Source organism: Cetorhinus maximus, chromosome 11 (assembly GCF_964194155.1).
Source record: "Cetorhinus maximus chromosome 11, sCetMax3.hap1.1, whole genome shotgun sequence".
NCBI lineage: Eukaryota > Metazoa > Chordata > Chondrichthyes > Lamniformes > Cetorhinidae > Cetorhinus > Cetorhinus maximus.
The window spans coordinates 40,310,438-40,331,665 of record NC_135889.1 but is presented as its reverse complement, the minus strand read 5'-3'; the positions used below and the strand labels follow the sequence as shown (position 1 = coordinate 40,331,665).

Genomic DNA, 21,228 nt, shown 5'->3' with positions numbered 1-21,228 from the left:
GGGGATGGGGGGAGGGGGAGTTTAAGATCTAAAGTTGTTGAATTCAATATTCAGCCCAGAAGGCTGTAAAGTGCCTAGTCGGAAGATGAGGTGCTGTTCCTCCAGTTTGCGTTGGGCTTCACTGGAACAATGCAGCAAGCCAAGGACAGACATGTGGGCAAGAGAACAGGGTGGAGTGTTAAAATGGCAAGCGACAGGGAGGTTTGGGTCTTTCTTGCGGACAGACCGCAGGTGTTCCGCAAAACGGTCGCCCAGTTTGCGTTTGGTCTCTCCAATGTAGAGGAGACCGCATTGGGAGCAACGAATGCAGTAGATTAAGTTAGGGGAAATGCAAGTGAAATGCTGCTTCACTTGAAAGGAGTGTTTGGGCCCTTGGACGGTGAGGAGAGAGGAAGTGAAGGGGCAGGTGTTGCATCTTCTGCGTGGGCATGGGGAGGTGCCATAAGTGGGGGTTGAGGAGTAGGGGGTGATGGAGGAGTGGACCAGGGTGTCCCGGAGGGAACGATCCCTACGGAATGCCGTCAAGGGGGGTGAAGGGAAGATGTGTTTGGTGGTGGCATCATGCTGGAGTTGGCGGAAATGGCGGAGGATGATCCTTTGAATGCGGAGGCTGGTGGGGTGATAAGTGAGGACAAGGGGGACCCTATCATGTTTCTGGGAAGGAGGAGAAGGCGTGAGGGAGGATGCGCGGGAGATGGGCCGGACACGGTTGAGGGCCCTGTCAACGACCGTGGATGGAAAACCTCGGTTAAGGAAGAAGGAGGACATGTCAGAGGAGCTGTTTTTGAAGGTAGCGTCATCAGAACAGATGTGACGGAGGCGAAGGAACTGAGAGAATGGGATGGAGTCTTTACAGGAAGCGGGGTGTGAGGAGCTGTAGTCGAGGTAGCTGTGGGAGTCGGTAGGCTTGTAATGGATATTGGTGGACAGTCTATCATCAGAAATTGAGACAGAGAGGTCAAGGAAGGGAAGAGAAGTGTCAGAGATGGACCATGTGAAGATGATGGAGGGGTGGAGATTGGAAGCAAAATTAATAAATTTTTCCAGGTCCCGACGAGAGCATGAAGCAGCACCGAAGTAATCATCGATGTACCGGAGAAAGAGTTGTGGTAGGGGGCCGGAGTAGGACTGGAACAAGGAATGTTCCACATACCCCATAAAGAGACAGGCATAGCTGGGGCCCATGCGGGTACCCATAGCCACACCTTTTATTTGGAGGAAGTGAGAGGAGTTAAAGGAGAAATTGTTCAGTGTGAGAACAAGTTCAGCCAGACGGAGGAGAGTAGTGGTGGATGGGGATTGTTGGGGCCTCTGTTCAAGGAAGAAGCTAAGGGCCCTCAGACCATCCTGGTGGGGGATGGAGGTGTAGAGGGATTGGACATCCATGGTGAAGAGGAAGCGGTTGGGGCCAGGGAACTGGAAATTGTTGATGTGACGTAAGGTGTCAGAGGAATCACGGATGTAGGTGGGAAGGGACTGGACAAGGGGAGAGAGAAGGGAGTCAAGATAACGAGAAATGAGTTCCGTGGGGCAGGAACAGGCTGACATGATCGGTCTGCCAGGACAGTTCTGTTTGTGGATTTTGGGTAGGAGGTAGAAGCGGGCCGTCCGAGGTTGGGTGACTATCAAGTTGGAAGCTGTGGGAGGAAGATCTCCAGAGGAGATGAGGTCAGTGACAGTCCTGGAAACAATGGCTTGATGTTCTGTGGTGGGGTCATGGTCCAGGGAGAGGTAGGAGGAAACGTCTGCGAGTTGACGCTCAGCCTCCGCGAGGTAGAGGTCAATGCGCCAGACAACAACAGTACCACCCTTGTCAGCGGGTTTGATGACAATGTTGGGGTTGGACTTGAGAGAACGGAGTGCAGTGAGTTCAGAGAGAGACAGATTAGAATGGGTGAGAGGAGCAGAGAAATTGAGATGGCTAATGTCACGTCGACAGTTCTCAATGAAAAGATCAAGAGAAGGTAAGAATCCAGAGGGAGGGGTCCAAGTGGAGGGAGAATATTGGAGGTGGGTAAAAGGATCCGTTGAACGGGGAGAGGACTCCTGCCCAAAGAAGTGAGCACGGAGACGAAGACGGCGGAAGAAGAGTTCAGCATCATGCCGAGCCCGAAATTCATTGAGATGAGGGCGTAAGGGTATGAAACTAAGTCCTTTGCTGAGCACTGAACGTTCAGCATCGGAGAGGGGAAGGTCAGGGGGTATAGTGAATACGCGGCTGGGGCTGGGATTGGAAGATGGGGTGAGGACGGAGGGACAAGCAGGGGTGGAGGGTCCCCGATGGGTGTTGGAGTCGATGAGTTGTTGGAGCTTGCGTTCCTTAGCACTTGAGAGAAAGAGAAAAAGTTTCTTGTTGAGGCGACGGATGAGGCGAAGAATAAAATGAAACTGGGGGCACGCGCAGCTTTGAAAAAGGGTGCGGCGGTGCTGCTGGAGGGAGAGGTCGAGTGTGTTCATATGGCGGCGCATGGCACTGAGTGTGGATCTCAGAATGCGACGGGAACAGCAGTCCGAGAAACGTTTTATGTTTTGGATTTCCAGCATCCGCAGTAGCTTTTAGCTTTTTGTTTTTATCTTAGTGAATCATGGTAAATAGTTGCTTTTCAAACTGGAGGGTTGTAGACAGTGTTTTTCCCCAGAGTCAGTGCTAGGATCACTTTTTATTTATATATATATATATATATATATAAAATGACCTGGATATTGGAAAATTTCAAAATTTGCAAACAGTGAAGATGGTACCAATCAACTGCTATAGGACATAGGCCAGCAGAATGGGCAGAAAAGTAGCAGATAGAATTTAATACAGAGAACCGTGAGCTGACGCATTTTGGCAGAAGTGATAGGGAGAGAAAATATAGACTTAATGGAACAGCTCTGAAGAGAGTACAGAGACACAAGGACCTGGGGTTTCATGTGCAAAGATCTGACAAAACATAGTGAGAGAGTAATTAGCAAAGCATGTGGGATCTTGAGCTTAATAAATAGAGGTATTGAGTACAAAAGCCAAGAAGCTACGCTGAACCTTTTATAAAGCTATGGTTAGGCTAGAACTAGAGTATTGCATCCAGTTCTGGTCTCCATCTGTACGAGGGATGTGAGGGTCCTTGAGAAGTGCAGAGATTTAGCAGAATGGTTCCGGGGTGAGGGTTTTTAGCTACAGCATTAAATTGGAGAAGCTGGAGTTGCTCTCCTTGGAACAAAGGAGGTTGAGGAGAGCTGATGAAGGTGTACAAAATCATGACAGGTTTAGATAAGGTTGACAAAGAAAAGCTGTTCCCATTAGTTGATGGTACAAGGACCAGAGGGGACAGATTTAAGACTTTGGGCAAGCATTGCAGGGAGTTGTCTGGAAGAACTTTTTTTTAAATGCAGCAAGTAGTAATGACCTGGAACTCGCTGCCTTCAAGGGTGGTGGAAGCAGAGACAATCAATGATTTCAAAACAAAATTGGATGGGCACTTGAGGGAAATAAATTAGCAGGGCCATGAGGATAGAACAGGGATGTGGAACTTATTCGATTTGCTCCACAGAGTCGGTTTGGATGCTGGGCTCTTATACCATAATGACTCCATGTCTAAAATTTACATTAGAAACCACAGTACCTTTTCAAACCAAGCATGTTCATGCATGTCGATTTTTAATTAATATTCTGTTTGGCAGAGAAGCCTCGTATAAAGTTCTGTGTTTTTACAATGACTGCTGTATTCTTTGACTAAGTGATTTAATTATTTTGAAACGTGACTGAGATTTTTTTCTTGTCATGAGCACCTTTAAAATTCGCCTTGGTAAGGCAATAACATTTTGTTACAAGATGAGAACAGTTGATTTAGCGCATTTTCCTGAAACTATTTTCATTTATTTCAGGTGCAGTATATCCGCCATGAAGGTACATCTACATACAAAATTTTGTTTCATTTGCTTACTCACTTTTCTGTTTCACCATTGCAACCACTGTCATGATGACCATGACCATGAACATAATCATGATCATAACCATGCTCCTGAGGAGAACCATATACATAAGCACAATTATTACCAGATCTCTGAGGAGTCGTATCTTCAAAATAATCCCAGCAAGAGCTCTCTACATCATGCAGAAAATAAGCAAATGTACTACATTCAAAAACTGTTCAGTCGTTATGGTGAGAATGGGAAGTTGACCTTTCACGGTTTAGAGAAACTCTTATCAAATTTAGGTCTCGGAGAAGTTAAAGTTGTAGAGATCGAACATGAGCACGATGATCATGATCATGTTTCACACCTAGACTTTTTAGAGCTACTCAAACATAAGCATGTACACTCCCATTCACACACTAATCACACAGCACATGATCAAACTGTACCAGTTCCAAAGGTGAAAGTTAGGCATTGCAAAAACTCTGACAGCCAGAATGCACATACCACTTTGACCACACCCATTGCTTACCATCAACCTCGGCGGCATCACCACAACCATCATCGAGGTGCTGCCCATTCTGCAGGCTCACCGATTCATAAAGAGGGAGACCAACTCCCTGACCCATCAGATGTTAATACATTACAGCAGCAACCCAAAAAAAGCTCAAAAAAACGCAAAAAATATAGAGGTATAACAAAACAACCAGAAGCGACATTAACTACATCTCCTGAGGAATCCTTCAATATTATACCCAAGAATGAACATGATGGAGATGAGCATCTTCACGCTCCTGAGGACGAAGCAGCTTCTCAGCACAGAACAAGGAAAGATTTAAGTTCCTCAAAATTGAATCATGAAGATCGCCTAGAATCTGAGCTTGTGAGTGATGAGGTGAGACTGGCTGAACCAAATTAATTAACGTTTAAATATGTTTTATATATACTATAAATGATGACTAAGTGATTTCAGAATGATTCCCCACATTGATCAAAGCAGAACTGTTAAATATAAGCTTTCCCTTTTTAATTAATTACTTAAGCTTAATTTGTAATCTGTTTTTCTGTGTAATAATATGAAATTCAGCTAATTTATCATTTTGGGGGGAAAAAAAAGTTTCAAGCCTTTGTAATTATTTTGTTTCTCCTTCCCCTTCACCATCTTCCCCACCGCTACTACTTAGAACCTCACAAGCCTTTGTACCAGTTACTGTTTATTTTTTCTGGCTCCAGTTCTCTTTACTTGACACCACAGGATTTAGAGAACCTTCAAGCTGCCATGTTAAGAGGAAGAGTAAAGCCTGCAGAATGATCTCAGGCTGCCCTATAGGTGATTGGTGCCCTCCTGCTGACATCTGTAACTGCAGAGACAAATAACAGCCTTTGCTTTAAAATTGACCTGCGTACAACTTTATCCTATAATTATTGCATAATCCCTGGATCTGTTTGAGTTGACACTTGGAGCTGTAAATAATTGAGCAAATGAGCTTAGACCAGTTAATTTTATACTATTTGCACTTGTTATTGACTCAGATATTAAGGCAGAGCGAACCAAAATAGATCCAATTTAATACCGGAAAGCAAAAATTTCCCCAATATTTTCAGCTTTAAGATGGGAAAATTCATGCTCAAAAGTGCACTTCTGAACATTTGTTGACTGTGATGCCTCAATGGTAAAATAGCTTATGAAGAAGTACAGAAAAAGTGGTCAGGTGCCCAGAAGTCATACCAATATGAGAGAAGAGGGGAGAAAATTCAATAAAAATAACAAATATTTATGCTGTAGTTAACTGATATAACATTTTTGGTATTCATCTTTAAGTGTATTTTTTTAATTCTTATAGTTTCTTTCATGATTTCATGATGTCCCAGACTTTATCGCTGCTAATGAATTTCATTTGAAGTGCAGTCACTGTTATTATGTAGGGAAACCCACAGCTAATCTGTATGCAGCAAGTCCCACAAACAACAAAATGATAAGTAACCAAATCAGGTTATTCCCTCATCCAAAAAAAAAATCTCCAGGATCATGGTGAGCTCACGTGCTTTGTTTTGAATAGTGGCATGAGGTATTTTATATCCAACTGAGAGGACAGATTGGGCCTTGATCTCATTTGTAAAGTAGTAGCAAGGCCCATAACTTTTTCACGATTAACGATTTACGCTGTTTCTTTCCACAGGTGTTGGCTGATCTGATGAGTATTTTTTATTTCAGATTTCCAGCATCTGTAGTATTTTGCTTTTGCATTACTTTCTCATGTTCCATGTTCATTAAGTTCTTGGTTTAAATTTAAAGAACTTCAATGAAGTTACATTGAATGAATTCTGAACTGATTTCTAGTTTACATGGAGCCTCTCTGGTGTAAGACACCATTTGTAGCACTTCAGACTTGAGCAGGCACAATGGCTGGATTTTGTGGAGGAGACAGAAAAGTTGAGTCAGGAAACTTTCAACTCAGCAGACCTGTCTCCTTTAAAATGCCCCGTGTGCTGCCTTTTTGCTCCGGGGAGGTGGGGGCAGGGTGAAGTCAGACCCTCCAGAGGCAGGCCCGAGGTGGTAACAGGCAGGCGAGTGCTGATGCTGGCATGCTACAACACCTGTCTCTGTTTATTGGTACATCAGCCCAGCTGTAGTGATGAATATTAGGCCTTCAAGCTACACACCCCCTGCCACCAGGCCCGTGTATTCTCCATAGCCACTCATCCAGTATCCACCATGGGCAAACTTCAGAAGCCATGCTTTTGAAATGGACATTAAAAAAAATAAACTTTTAACAATCTAATAGAGCTGTCATTCAAACACCTCATACTGAAAAAAAACTCATTGGAAGAAAATGTCAATCCCTTCAAGTTGTTGATCTGCTACAAAAACATTTATTCACCAACCACATCAACGACACACAATCCTGTGATAACTTTTTAAAACTATCAGTCAACCTTTCTACATAACCCGCTGCTGAGATAAGTGGTTCTGTAGCTTTTGAAACTCAACCAAGCAGTCCTAATGGGTTCAGCTATCATAGCAAACCATTACAGCTCCCAAACAGTGAAGCCTATTGAAATTGCAAAACAGATGGTAATTGTTTTCTTTTAAGCTATACCAGATGGCCTGTCAATCAATGCAGTCCAGGAGCAGGCGTCTTTTTCTTTTTCCAAAGGATAGCTGCAGCACCGTTTTTTTTTTCAATTTTAAAAGGCTGTGAACATTTAAATCATTTATTATCACGATACTTAAGAGATCCCAAGCACTGTTTTCTTAATTTTTTTAATGTATAACAGCACTTTTTCCATGGAAAAAAATACTCTAATCCATCTCTACATTTACACAATGCTGATCAACTTATCTTGTTGGATATAGCCCTTTAATTAATCACTGCAGTAACAATACATCTAACCTGCAATACAGCATCCAACTATTTAAACTGAAAGTTTTTTTTGTCTTTCGAAGTCTGTCACTGAAAGAATTCCAGGAGCAGGTGACTTTTTTGGTTCCCCACTTGGGACTGGGGTTTCCACCATGGTTTACATCTCCTCCTGAGAAGCTGTGGACCACATATTCTTACATAAGGGTTACAGCTCCACAAAAATTGTGGGGGGTGAAGTGGGGAGTTTGGTTGGAGCGCCCGCCCCCGCAATAAATCCAGTAATGGCGGGAGTGCTGCATACAGGCAAGCTAACTTCACTCTTATCGTGCACTGATTTAAAAATTGCCAGAAACGGGAATGTTTCTATCAGCCATTTCTGGAGGTCTCCCGAGTTGGCCCAACTCAGCGAAATCCAGGCTAATGCATTTCACTTTATAGACTTGTAAAGAAAAATGAAAATTCTAGAAATCTGCATTATAAAATATGGAAATGCACAGCAGATCAATCATTATCTAAAAGGGAAAAATAGCTTAGTTTAAAATTTTGACTATGGACCACCATGACTACATATCCAACTTTCACCAATATATTTGAAAACCTTTTTGTAGTTTTTTTTCTAATTTTTCTGGAGCAAATTGCTAACACCAAATATTATGTCACTTTTATTCATATGTTATATTCTTAATGTCAATTGTAAAAGTATATTCTGTCTTTTGCAAAGCAGGTAAGGTTTTAAGTGTATTTTCAGTGTAATATATTTGAAAATTTTGTGCAATAGAAACAATTAGTTATTTTCTAATGTTAAACTAACCTGAACAGTTAAAGAACTTGCTGTTTTCAAGTTATGTTCGCTTACATACTTGTTTAAATATTCCAAAATTCTCATCAAATATGTTCTTTCTAGTGCTTGAATGTGTCACAGCTGCTGCAGCACTATGGTCTTAGCACAAATTCTGGGATTTCTACAGTGGAGTTCACATACCTATGCCCTGCCTTGCTGTACCAAATTGATAGCAGGGTTTGCATCCAGTATCATAAGTTGAGTATGGAGCCTGTGGACAACCAAGAATCTGTATTACCAGGTGAGGCATAAAAACTGTTCTAAAGTAAAACTGGAATTTGTTTTTATTGTTACCAAGTGGCTAAAAGCTTAAGTGAGCTTCCATGGATTTTCAGGATCTACATTTTTTTTTAATATAGTGGCTGTCAGAAGTTCAGTTTCAGTTTACTCTTATTTTTCTTAATTATCTGTCCTTGGGATTTGAAACCTGGCAAGGCCAGCATTTATTACAAATCCTAATTGCCCTTGAGAAGGTGGGAGTGAACCACCTTTTTGAACTGCTGCAATCCATGGGGTATAGGTATACCCACAGTGCTGTTAGGGAGCAAGTTCCAGGATATTGACCCAACGGCAAAGAAGGAACGACACTATAGTTCCAAGTCAGGATGGCGTTTGCCTTGGAGGGAAACTTACAGACGGTTTTGTCTTTGTGCATCTACTTTCCTTATTCTTCTAGGTGGTATAACAGGTGCTGTTGAAGGAGCAATGCCCAATTGCTGCATTGCATCTTGTGGATGGTACACATTGTTGCCGTTGTGCGCTGGTGATTGTGGGAATTAATGTTTAAGGCGGTGGATGGGGTGCTGATAAAGCATCCGCTTGGTCTTGGATGGTGTCGAGCTTGATTGTTGTTTGAGTTGCACTCATCAAGGCAATTGGAAAGTATTCCATCACTCACCTCTCTTGGAGATTTTGTCCCAGCAGTAGGGAAGGACCAGTGATATTGGCTGGAATTTTTCAAAAAGGTACCAGTAAGTAATCCCTGCTGTTGGAACCGAAAGCAGGATCTGATCTCACCTGGGCAGATGGTGGGACACTAGGGGGGCAATTTTACTGGTGGTAGCCAATAAATAGACTGCTACCAGGACCGCATCCAATAGAGTACAGTGGCCCGCCTCCCAAAGCTGCAGCCCGATTGAGATGGCTGCTGCTGTGGCTACAGAAGGAACAAGAGGGTGCCTCCATGCTGAGGTGCCCTCGAATGCGAGGTACGTTTGTTTTTAAATAGAACTGGGGCCAGGCAGGCAGGTAAGCCCCAGGGGTGCACCCTGCAGTGGTGATGCAGGGGCTGCCATTGCCACCAAAGGACTCTTCTGTGGACCATGGAGCGGCCATAAAGGCCCAAACCACACCCCGCCTGCTCCCTGCTGATCAGTTTCTATGAGGCCACTAGGGTTTACCTGGCGATCTTCTCACATGCCTGTGACCCCTTCTAATGCTGGTAAAATGCAGGCAAGGGGGCTGGTCATGGCAGGGGAGGGGAAAGATTTGGCTGTTGTTTGGCAGGTGGCGGTGACACTGAGGTTCTTGATTTTGGCATCCCATGATGGTGAATTGACAACGGGCTCTCTTCCCAAAGCCTTCTGCTGCTATTTTGAGTCCGCACCTTCCATCCCTTCTCTAGAGGGCTGGTGAAAACCAGTTCATAGTTCGGAGTCAAATTGATGTGTGACTTGAAGGCGAACTTGCAGGTTGCATGTTCCCATGAGGCTGCTTTCTTCTAGGTGGCAGCAGTTGAAAGGTGCTGCTGAAGGAGATTTGGTGAGTTGCTGCAGTGTAGTGGTATACACTGCTGCAACTGTGCATCAGTGGTGGAGGGAGTGAATATTTAAGGTAATGACTGGGGTGACAATCAAGCGGGCTGCTTTTTAGTGGATCATGATGAGCTTCTTGAGTGTTTTAAGACCAACACTCAGCCAGGCAAGGAGAGTATTTCATCACTCTCTTGACTTGTCTTGTAGATGATGGAGAAGCTTTGGGGAATCTGGAGGGGAGTTACTTGCAACAGAATTCCTAGTCTCTAACCTGTATTTGTAGCCATACTATTTATATGGCCGGTCCAGTTAAGCTTTTGGTTAATGCTTACCCCCAGGCTGTTGATGGTGGGGGATTAACTGCTGAATGAGATTCACTTTTTTGAGATGATCATTGCCTGACACTTGTGTTACACAAATGTAATTTGCCACTTATCAGCTCAAGTTTGAATGTTGTCCCGGTCTTGCTGCATGCAGGCACAGACTGCTTCATTATCTGGGGAGTTACACTAAACACTGCAATCATCAGTGAACATCCTTACTTCTGACCTTTATGATGGAGAAAGGTCATTCATAAAGCAGCTGAAAATGGTTGGGCCTACAATACCAACCTGAGGAACTTCTGCAGTGATTTCCTAGGGCTGTGCTGATTGGGTTCCAATAATCAAAACCATCTCCCTTCATGCTAGGTATGACAACAGCAAGTAGAGAGTTTTTTCTGTGATTCCCATTGACTTCAGTTTTACTAGGGTCCCTTGATGTCACACTCAGCCAACCCCTGTCTTTGTGTCATGTCACTTTCACCTCACTCTGGAATTCCGCTCTTTTGTCCATGTTTGGACCAAGGCTATAATGAGACCTGGAGCTGATGGTCTGAGTGGAATCCAAACTGGATATTGGGGAGTAAATTCCACTTGGAAGCACTGTCGAAGACTCCTTCCCATCACTTGTTGGTGATTGAGAATAGGCTGAAAGGTTGGTAATTACCAGATTGGATTTGTTCAGCCTTTTCCTGACAGGACATATGTGTGTAATTTTCAACTTTGTCAAGTACATGCCAGTGTTGTAGCTTTACTGGCACAGCTTGACTAGAGGCCATTACATTTTTTGCAGTTAATCTCTACCGCATTAGACACTCCTGATAGGATTACACTAGCCAGACTATGTTAGGTAGATGACAGCACTCGTGTAAAAATAAAATCAAACAGTTGCTTGTACCGCAGCTACAAACGTTTTTAATTACAGCTTAAGAACTTTGCGCACACACACAAACTTTTACCAATCTCTCACAGCATTGCATGGCACAACTGCAAGTGAAAGGGAAAAGTTTATTAGTGAGTTAAGGAAAGCTACAGAATAAAAACACTCAAATAGAAGTATATATCTTTGTGCAATGAGGGCCCCTATGTTCAGAAGATGATGAATTTTCTACAGTGAATTTTTACTTTTTAAATCATAGAAACATCAGACTTAGCGGGAGTAGGCAATTCGGCCCTTCGAGTGACCATTCAATCATGGCTGATCTGGTTGTGGCCTCAACTCCGCTTTCATGTCTACCCCCTATAATCCTTGACTCCCTTGTATATCAAAAGTCTGTGTAACTCTGCCTTGAATAAATTCAATGACCCAACCTCCGCCGCTCTCTGGGGAAGAGGATTCCACATACTGACAGCCTTCTGAGAGAAAATATTTCTCCTGTCCCAAAAGGGAGACCTCTTACTCTTAAACTGTGTCCCTTAGTTTAGTCTCCTCCACAAGTGGAAACCTCTTCAGTATCAACCTGTCAAATCCGCTCAGGATCTTATGTTTCAATAAGATCATCTCTTATTCTTCTAAACTCAGTGATTATAGGCCTAACCTTTTCAACCTTTCTTCATAAAATAAGCCCCTCATCCCAGGAATGAGTTGAGCGAACTTCTCTGTATTACTCCTTACACAATTATATCTTTTTCAAATAAGGAGACCAAAACTGTGCACAGCATTCCAGATGTGGTCTCACCAATGCATCTTTACAGCTGCAGTAAAACTTCCCTACTTTTATATTCCATTCCCCTTGCAATAAATGCCACCATTCCATCCGCCTTCTTAATCACTTGCTGTACGTGCATACTAACTTTTTGTGATTCATGTACCAGGACACCCATACCTCTGTACCACCGAGTTCTGCAATCTCTCTCCATTTAAGTAATATACTGCTTTTCCATTCTTCTTACCCAAGTGGACAAGTTCATATTTTCCCACATTATACTCCACGTGTCAATTTTTTGTCCACTCACTTAACTTGTCTATATCCCTTTGCAGACTCTGTACTTCTACTTGACATCTTCCTTTTCTTCCTATCTTGGTGTCGTCATCAAATTAGCTACCATACGTTCGGTCCCTTCATTCAAATCATTGATGTAGATTGTAAATAGTTAGCCCCAGCACTGATCTCTGTGGCAGTCCATTAGCTACAACTTGCCAACACGAAAAAGACCCATTTAGCCCTATTCTCTGCCTCCTATTTTTAACCAATCCTTTATCCGTGCTTATATGTTACCCCCCACACTCTTATCTTGTATAGTAATCTTTGATTTGGCACCTGATAAAATGCCTTTTGGAAAACCAAGTACACCACATTTACAGGTTCACCTATATCCACCTTGCTTTGTTACTTCCTTAAAAAACACGAATAAATTAGTTAAGCATGATTTCCCTTTCACAAAGCCAAGTTGACTCTGCTTGATAACATTATGAGTTTTTAAGCATCCTGCTGTAACCTCCTTAATAGTAGCAATTTCCCTGTGACAAATGTTTGGCTAACTAGCCTGTAATTTTCTGCTTTCTGTATCCCTCCTTTATGGAGTAAAAAATAGCTATTTTCTGATCCACTGGAACCCTTCCAGAATCTAAGGAATTTTGGAAGATTGTAACCAATGTATCTACTATCTCTGCAGCCACTTCTTTTAAAACCCTCAGATGCAAGTCATCTGATCCTGGGGACTATCAGCCTTTAGGTCTAATTTTTTTCCCAGCACCTTTTTCCCTCGTGATAGTGGTTTTTTGTTAAATTCTTCCCTCCTATTCACTTTTTGATTTTCAAGTATCTTTTGGAAGTTTTCTAAGTCTTCTACAGTGAGGACAGACATAAAATTCCTGTTCAAAGCCTCTGCCATTTTCTTGTTTTCCATTATCAACTCCCCAGACTCTGTCTCTAGAGGACCAACACTACCTTTAGTCACTTTTTTCCTATTTAAATACTTGTAGAAACTCTTATCTGTTTTTTCTCATACTCCATTTTCTCCTTCTATCATTTTTTTAGTCATTCTTTGCTGGTTTTTAAAATTTGACCAATCTTCTGACCTACCACTAATCTGTGGAATTGTAGTGTTTCTTCCGATTTCATATCCTTAACTTCTTTATTCAGCCACGGATGATGCATCCTTCATAAAGAGTCTTTCTTATTGGGATAAATCCTTGCCAAAAGTTATTAAGTATTTCCTTAAAAGTTTGCCACTGCATCTCTACTGTCCTACCCTGCAAACTAGTTTCCCAGTTCATTTTAGCTAGCTCTGCTTTCTTACCCTTATAATTGCCTTTATTCGGGTTTAAAACACTAGTCTTAGACCCACATTTCACCCCTTCAAACTGAACATGAAATTCTATCATGTTATGATCGTTATCACCCAAAGGCTCCTTTATCATGAAGTTATTGATTACTCCTGTCTCATTGCTCATTACCAGGTCTAGAATAGCCTACTCCCTTGTTGGCTCTAGAACACACTGCTTTAAGAAATTGTCCCATATAGGCTCAATGAACTCACTTTCCAGGCTACCTTTGCCCAATCTGATACATTCAATTTACATGTAGGTTAAAGTTACCTATGATTATTGCATGCCCCATTTATTTCTTCTTGTATTCTCTGTCCCACAGCATAACAGCTGTTAGGGGGAGCTATAAACTACTCCCATAGGTGACCTATTTCTTATCTCCACTAAGTTAATTCTACATCTTGCTTGTTTGAGCTAAGGTCACCCCTCACTACTGTACTAATGACATCCTTAATTAACAGAGCTACCCCACCACCATTTCCTAGCTTCCTATCTTTTCGAAATGTCAAATATCCTTCAACATTCAGTTTTCAGCCAAGGTCACCCTGCAAGCATGTCTCTGTGATAGTTATCAAGTCACACATATTTATTTCTATCTGTCCTAACAATTCATCCATTTTGTTACAAATACTGCACGCATTCAGATACAGGGTTTTTAACTCTGTATTTTTAAAATTTTCGCAATCTCTGGCCTTATCAACTGGTGCACTTGTACTCTCTGTCCCTTCCTGCCACACTTTGGTTATCTTCACCCAAATTGCTACCCTGCTCTAGTACCTAATTTTTACCCATTGATTTACTACATCTCATCTCGCACGATCCCTTACCTCCACTATTTAGTTTAAACCCCTCATTACCACCCTATTTATATGACTTGCCAGAACACTGGTCCCAGTGCAGATCAGGTGAAACCCGTCCCATACATACGAACATATGAATTAGGAGCAGGAATAGGCCACTCGGCCCCTCGAGCCTGCTCCGTCATTCAATAACATCATGGCTGATAGTCGTTTGGTAGCACAGAACTTGAGTATTATTGAAAAGGGAGACATTTTTGTCTTGCACTCATCAGGACAACTCGCAAGAAAATACCAATGTCAGGGGAAGATTTATACTGTATGAGAAGAGAGTGCTGTCTGGTTGGCAAGTGGACTCTGGTAGAGGCATTGCCATGGAGAATGCACCAGATGATGGTGACTGACAGTTAACTGCCAAGCATTGTTTGAAATTTAAACCAGGCAGCTTGACCCGAAGAATGACCCAGCGAATGGCTATCACTTATTTTGTTTAACTGAAACAGGTGCAATGTGTGTACATGTTCTTTCTATCTGCGAAGAACAGGGCCCTGTATATTAATATATGTAGCTTCCAGTACATGTAAATGCACCACACTGCATGCCCGATTGACAATCTTAAATTATCAGTCTAATTCTTAGCACACTGAGGATTATTTAGCAAAAGCTGTCCAATTACAGAATCACATCTAATGTTGGACGCTGTGTTTTGAGTTTTGCAAGCATGGGCTGGTTGGGTACGGTCTGCACCATGCTCGTTGCAAATAACAGAAGGGACATGCTGTTTGATACAATCCACCAGTCACTGGGACTTATGGCCTCATACCTAGCATCACACTGGCACTGAAATTCATATACCACATTGCTCATTTGAGTAACTGGTGAAGCTAGCTGTTTCACGCTGCTACTATGTAGTAGCAGCACCACTAATAGGATGCTGCTGTCAAGCTAATAAGACATTCTGCCTATCACAAGAGAGTAATGTGGTGTATGAATTTCAGTGCCAGTGTGATGTGTCATGGAAGTATAATAATTTTCATAATATTTTTCTGGTTTATGGAGCTAAGTATAGTTGGGTCTGTCTGTGTGATTTAATTACATTTGTAGTTAAGCAGACTGCAAGCTTTAACTCATTGAAAGAAGCTAGGTGATTGACATGCTAATGAGTAAACATGGATGCTGGCTTAGCATGTAAGGTGTGAAGGGAATTGCATTTTTAGATGAATGAAGGGATATTTGGATTTCAAAGGGATCTCAGTCTGTTTACAACTAGCCAGATAAGCAAGGCTAAGGAATGTGTTTATTTTTCCCAAAGGTTACTGGCAATATTGGCACCATCAAAGTTTTTATATTTTGAGGGAGATACAGTTTCAAAGACATATGGAACAATAGAATTTACATATTTAAAAAAAGAGAAACATATGTAAAGGAGAATGAAAGGCTGTGTGTCAGGAGAAGGCCATGTAAGATCTAACAGGAGTGTGTGAAAAGCCTTAATGAAACCTCCAGCCTTTGTGCATAAGTCTGCTATCTAATGGAACTGAAGCTGTAGAAAAGCCATTTGGAATTCCACTGTCCAGGGTATTGTGTTAACTTGTCGAGTCTGTTTTAAATCTGAAATCTATTTCAGACTGTTGCCTTAAAAGGGAGTGTAAGTGGGGATCAGGTTAATTAGGAATTTTAGGAGTTGCATTATACAAATAATTGTAGTCTTGTATATGTGCTCGACATCTTTTATTTTGTTAATAAATGTTTTAATTTAACTTTTAAAAAAATCTCTAAAGATCTTGGTGGACTTATTACCTCTGAACTCAGTGCACGCATCTCATAATAAATATAAATTGCAAAACAGTTGTGATAGTGCGGCCAAGTTTTTCTCATGGATTTGGTCCTCATGGATATAATCTGCCATGTTATAACAGATGCTAGGTATGTATTTGTAGGCCATAAGTCCCAAAGACTGGTGGATTGTATCAAACAGCATGTCCCTCCCACTTTTGGGCAAGGTACAGACCCAGCCAGCCCATGCTTGCAAAACTCAAAACACAATGTCCAACATTAGATGTCTTCTGCGATTGGACAACATTTGCTAAATAATCCTCAGTGTGCTAACAATTGTACTGACAAGCAAGTTAAGACTGCCAGTCAGGCTCGGAGTGTGGCATGTTTACATGTGCTGAAAGCTACATATATTAATACACAGGGCCCTGTTCTTTGTAGACAGAAAGAGCATATACACACATTGCACCTTTTTCAGGTGAACAAAATAAGTGACAGCCATTCACTGGTTCACTCCCCAGGGCAATATCTTGATCAATCAGAGTCAAGCTGCCTGGTTTAAATTTCAAACACTGCTTGGCAGTTAACTGTTAGTCATCATCAATTGGTGTATTTTCCATGGCAACGCCTCTGCCAGAGTCCACTTGTCAACCAAGCAGCACTCTCTTCACATATAGTATAAATATGTTGTTTCCCCTGACATTGATATTTTCTTGCAAATTGAGCTGATGAGTGCAAGATGAAAAGCTTTGGCAAAAAACTTTTTTTCCCTGTAATTATCATGGCTGATCCAATTATAACCTTAACTCACATTCCCACCTACTCTCAATAACCCTTCACCCCCCTTGCTTAGCAAGAATCTATCTAGATCTGCCTTTAAAAATATTCAAAGTCTTTGCTTCCTTTTGGGGAAGAGTTCCAAAGATTTGCAACCGTCTGAGAGAAATAATCTCTGTCTTAAATGGGCGATCCCTTATTTTTAAGCTGTGACACCTAGTTCTAGATTTTCCCACAAGAGGAAACATCCTTTCCACATCCACCCTTTAAAGACCTCTCAGGATCTTATATGTTTCGATCAAGTTACCTCCTACTGTTCTAAATTCCAGTGGATACAAGCCTAGCCTGTCCAACTGCCCCAACAGTACAGCTCCCACCTTCCTCTGTACTGGTGCCAGTGCACCATAAATCAAAACCCGTTTCTCCCACACCAGTCTTTGAGCCACACATTCATCTCTTTAATCTTGTTTACCCTACGCCAAATTTCATCGTGACCTAGGTAATAATCCAGAGATTGTTACCTTTTGAGGTTCTGCTTTTAATTTAGCCCCTAGCTGCTCAGAATCCCTAAGCAGAACCTCTTTCTAGTCCAACTATGTCGTTGTTAACTATGTGGACCATGACAACTGGATCCACTCCTCCCACTGCAGGTTCCTCTCCAGCCCCAAGCAGATATCCCGAACCATGGCATCGTCAGGCAATACAGCCGTATGGACGAATGCTCTTGACTGCAAGGACCAATCCCCCTGACTATACTGTCGCCTACTACCTCTACATTCCTGTTAACTCCCCTCGCTTGAATGGATTCCTGTACCACAGTGCCATGGTCAGTTCACTCATTCACCCTGCAGCCCCAACTTTCATCCCCACAAGATGTAAGAACTTCAGACCTGTTGGACGATTGCAAAAGCTGCGGTTTCTCCATTTCCACCTTCTTGTTGTAGGAGACAGAGGGTGATAACAGAAGGATGCTTTAGTGACTGGAAGCCAGTGTCCAGTGGCGTACCACAGGGATCTGTGTTTGGTCCCCTATTATTTGTCATTTATATAAACGACATAAATGACTATGTGGGGAGTAGGATTAGTAAGTTTGCGGATGACACAAAGATTGGCTGGGTGGTTAACAGTGAGGTTGAGTGTCTTAGGCTACAGGAAGATATAGACGGGATGGTCAAATGGGCAGATAAGTGGCAGATGGAATTTAACCCTGAAAAGTGTGAGGTGCTACACTTTGGAAGGAGTAATTTGACAAGGAAGTATTCAATGAATGGCATAACACTAGGATGTTCTAAGGAACAAAAGGACCTTCGCGTGTGTGTCCATAGATCTCTGAAGGCGGAAGGGCATGTCAGTGGGGTGGTGAAAAAGGCTATGGGACACTTGACTTTATCAATCGAGGCATAGATTTACAAAAGTAGGGAGATCATGTTGGAGTTGTATAGAACCTTGGTGAGGCCACAGCTGGAGTACTGTGTGCAGTTCTGGTCGCCACATTATAGGAAGGATGTGATTGCACTGGAGGGGGTGCAGAGGAGATTCACCAGGATGTTGCCTGGGATGAAACATTTAAGTTATGAAGAGAGGTTGGATAGACTTGGGTTGTTTTCGTTGGAGCAGAGGTGACTGAGGGGCGACCTGATCGAGGTGTACAAGATTATGAGGGGCATGGACAGGGTAGGTAGGGAGCAACTGTTCCCCTTAGTTGAAGGGTCAGTCACAAAGGGGCTTAAGTCCAAGGTGAGGGGCAGGAGGTTTAGGGGGAGATTTGAGGAAAAACTTTTTTACCCAGAGGGCGGTGATGGTCTGGAATGCGCTGCCTGGGAGGGTGGTGGAGGCGGGTTGCCTCACATCCTTTAAAAAGTACCTGGATGAGCCCTTGGCATGTCATAATATTCAAGGCTATGGGCCAAATGCTGGTAAATGGGATTAGGTAGGTACGTAGGTAGGTCAGGTGTTTCTCACATGTCGGCGCAGATTCGATGTGCTGAAGGGCCTCTTCTGCACTGTGTGATTCTGTGATTCTGATTCTTGTGATTCTCAGCCTCCTTACCTGCCTCACTGTTGGTCACATCCTCCTGTCGTTGACCACTGGCCAAATGAGAAGACCCTAACCTGAGAGGTGTGACAGCCTCCTGGAACAATGTCCAGGTAACTTTCCCCTCCCTGATACAGTGCAGTGTCTGGAACTCAGCCTCCAGTTCAATGACTCAGAGCCAAGGCTCCTCAAGCTGCTGACGCTACAGACATGTTTGCCCTGGATCACACAGGTGTCCAGGAATTCTCGCATTGATTAATTTATTATTATTTTCTTAATTAATGAACCCCACTACTCCCAATGAGTTTTACTACTGCTAGTAAACGTTGCTACTATGAATAAAACCTTTCAATTACTGCTGATTTGCCCGAGGCTTGGAAGATAAATGAGCAAAATACTCACCAAGTAGTCACTTACCAGCTTCCCTCACTGTACCAAATTCCTGTTCCCACCTAGTTCCCAAGTTCACACTCTGACAAGCTACACTCAGTGATGAGCTGCTGTCTTCATGCTGGCTTACTTTGTGCACTTAGCAAGACTACCTATACTAGCTGATATTCTACAGAGATCAGCACTGCTGGCTAGAGAAACTAGAGAAACCTAATTAACTGCAGCTGCACCTCCTGTAGGGAACTTGTTTATCCCTGACTAAGGCTGGAAGAAACTTAACTTTAACAGGAAATTGTAATTAAATTCTAAATGCAAACTAGACTAGATTTTAAAAAGAAACTAACCCTTAAATTTAACCTGAAAATTCCTTTACTCACCAAATTCCCAAGTTCACATTAACAGCTGCACTCGGTGATGAGCTCTGTCTTTGTGCTAGATTACTTGATGAACTTACTCGATTGCTTAATGAAGTTAAACATCAGGGGCAATCAGATATTTCTTTGATCTAGTCCAATTAGCTTTCCAGAATTTTTTTCAGTCTGGCATTAATGGTGATATTGTTATAAAAATTGAAAATCCTTTTGGTTATATGACCTTTGAGTTCCAAGTAACTTTGTTTAACTGTCCTCGAAATACCTACAACATAGCTTCTTAAATTCCTCCTGAAATCCATAGGAGTGCACAGCTGCTATATTATTTTTTTAAGATCAACTCATCATTAAGAAAGGTAGACTCATTCTGACTATTACTCCCACACTGATGGTATTGCTGTAATATCTCATTAACTCAATAGAAAGACTATAATAAAGAAGCTCTTTGCAGCAGAAGATAGTGTACTTTGTGGGCGGAGCTAAATTTCTGCTGTAATTATCAAGGGTTTTTTTTAAGGCTGCTATGTATTTCCTTCTAATTAAAATGCTTAAATAACCCAGAAAACTGCTCTCGTGAACGCCTTGAGCCACAATCATTCGAAAAGTTGCATATTTTTTTAATCTAAAGAGCACTTTTTATGAATAACAGCTTAGGAAGTGGATAAGTGTACTAAAGACATCTGAAGATTGGAAAGGGGCCGATTTAAATGGCACAGATTGTTCTGGCACGTCAGGAAATGCCAACATGTTGCTGGAAGAGACCCAGGTGACTTTAATGCCCAGTCTCCCAGCTTGGCTGATCAGGACAGAGCCCATCATGAAAAGAAAACTGCTTGCCTTTCGAGCAGTTATACCAGGATTGAACGGCTTGCTAGGAAGTTTCGGTACTCTAGCTGAAAGCACAGGTTGTCCACATCCAATCTTGCAGGGGTCATGTGGCAGATAATTTAAAAATGAAAAACTGAATGTAATTAATGACTAGTTATTTAAAGATGGTAAATAAATTCATGCACAATAACTCAGATAATTTATCCATTGTTGTGTGAAATAGCAATGTAGGTCATTACTTGCTCATTTCACTTTCAGGTGTATTGATTTTGTTTTTGTCATTTAGAGGAGGGATGATGAGAGATCTTTGTTTCTCCTTATTCATTTCTGTACACTTTTTTTGTTCTGCATTTAATATAATACCGAATTAACCCAGTGCATATGCTGACTGTGACAGTGTGCCATATAGTTTGAAAAAGCAGATTGTCTGGAAAAAAAGTTGAAATTACGTACACAAAAATGTATAAGTTAAATATTAAGAGACACACCATCACATGATCATTAAACTCAAAGATTTGGTGGATACATGTTGACTTGAAATAATGCCAATGTAGGCTATCAGACTGCTTTTAGTCGGCGCAGCCAAAAAAAGGTAATTTTTGTCTGATCAACAATTGTTTTTCATTTTAAAATAGACAGTGCCATTTACTAAACATTTACTAAATTTTAAGTCAAAGTATAAAGAATTGATACAAGCTCATCTTGAAACCATTAGAAACTGTTAGGATGCATGCAGAACATACCATAATTGGACCAAAGTTGGAATAGCCTATTTTGGAAACCTTTTAAGAGCTGGAACTGGGAAA

At 42.0% G+C, this 21,228-nt stretch overlaps 1 protein-coding gene across 4 annotated transcripts in view; it reads left to right on the top strand.

Moving 5' to 3' along the window:
• The window catches only part of slc39a10 (solute carrier family 39 member 10), a 104,338-nt gene that overhangs the window by 32,396 nt on the left and 50,714 nt on the right, over positions 1-21,228 (top strand). For all 4 annotated transcript variants that reach the window (XM_078551849.1, XM_078551850.1, XM_078551847.1 and 1 more), the window contains exons 2-3: positions 3,868-4,792; positions 8,167-8,344. In XM_078551849.1, coding sequence (XP_078407975.1) covers positions 3,884-4,792; positions 8,167-8,344 — 1,087 coding nt within the window. In that variant the 5' untranslated portion in view covers positions 3,868-3,883. The remainder of the gene's footprint in view (positions 1-3,867; positions 4,793-8,166; positions 8,345-21,228) is intronic.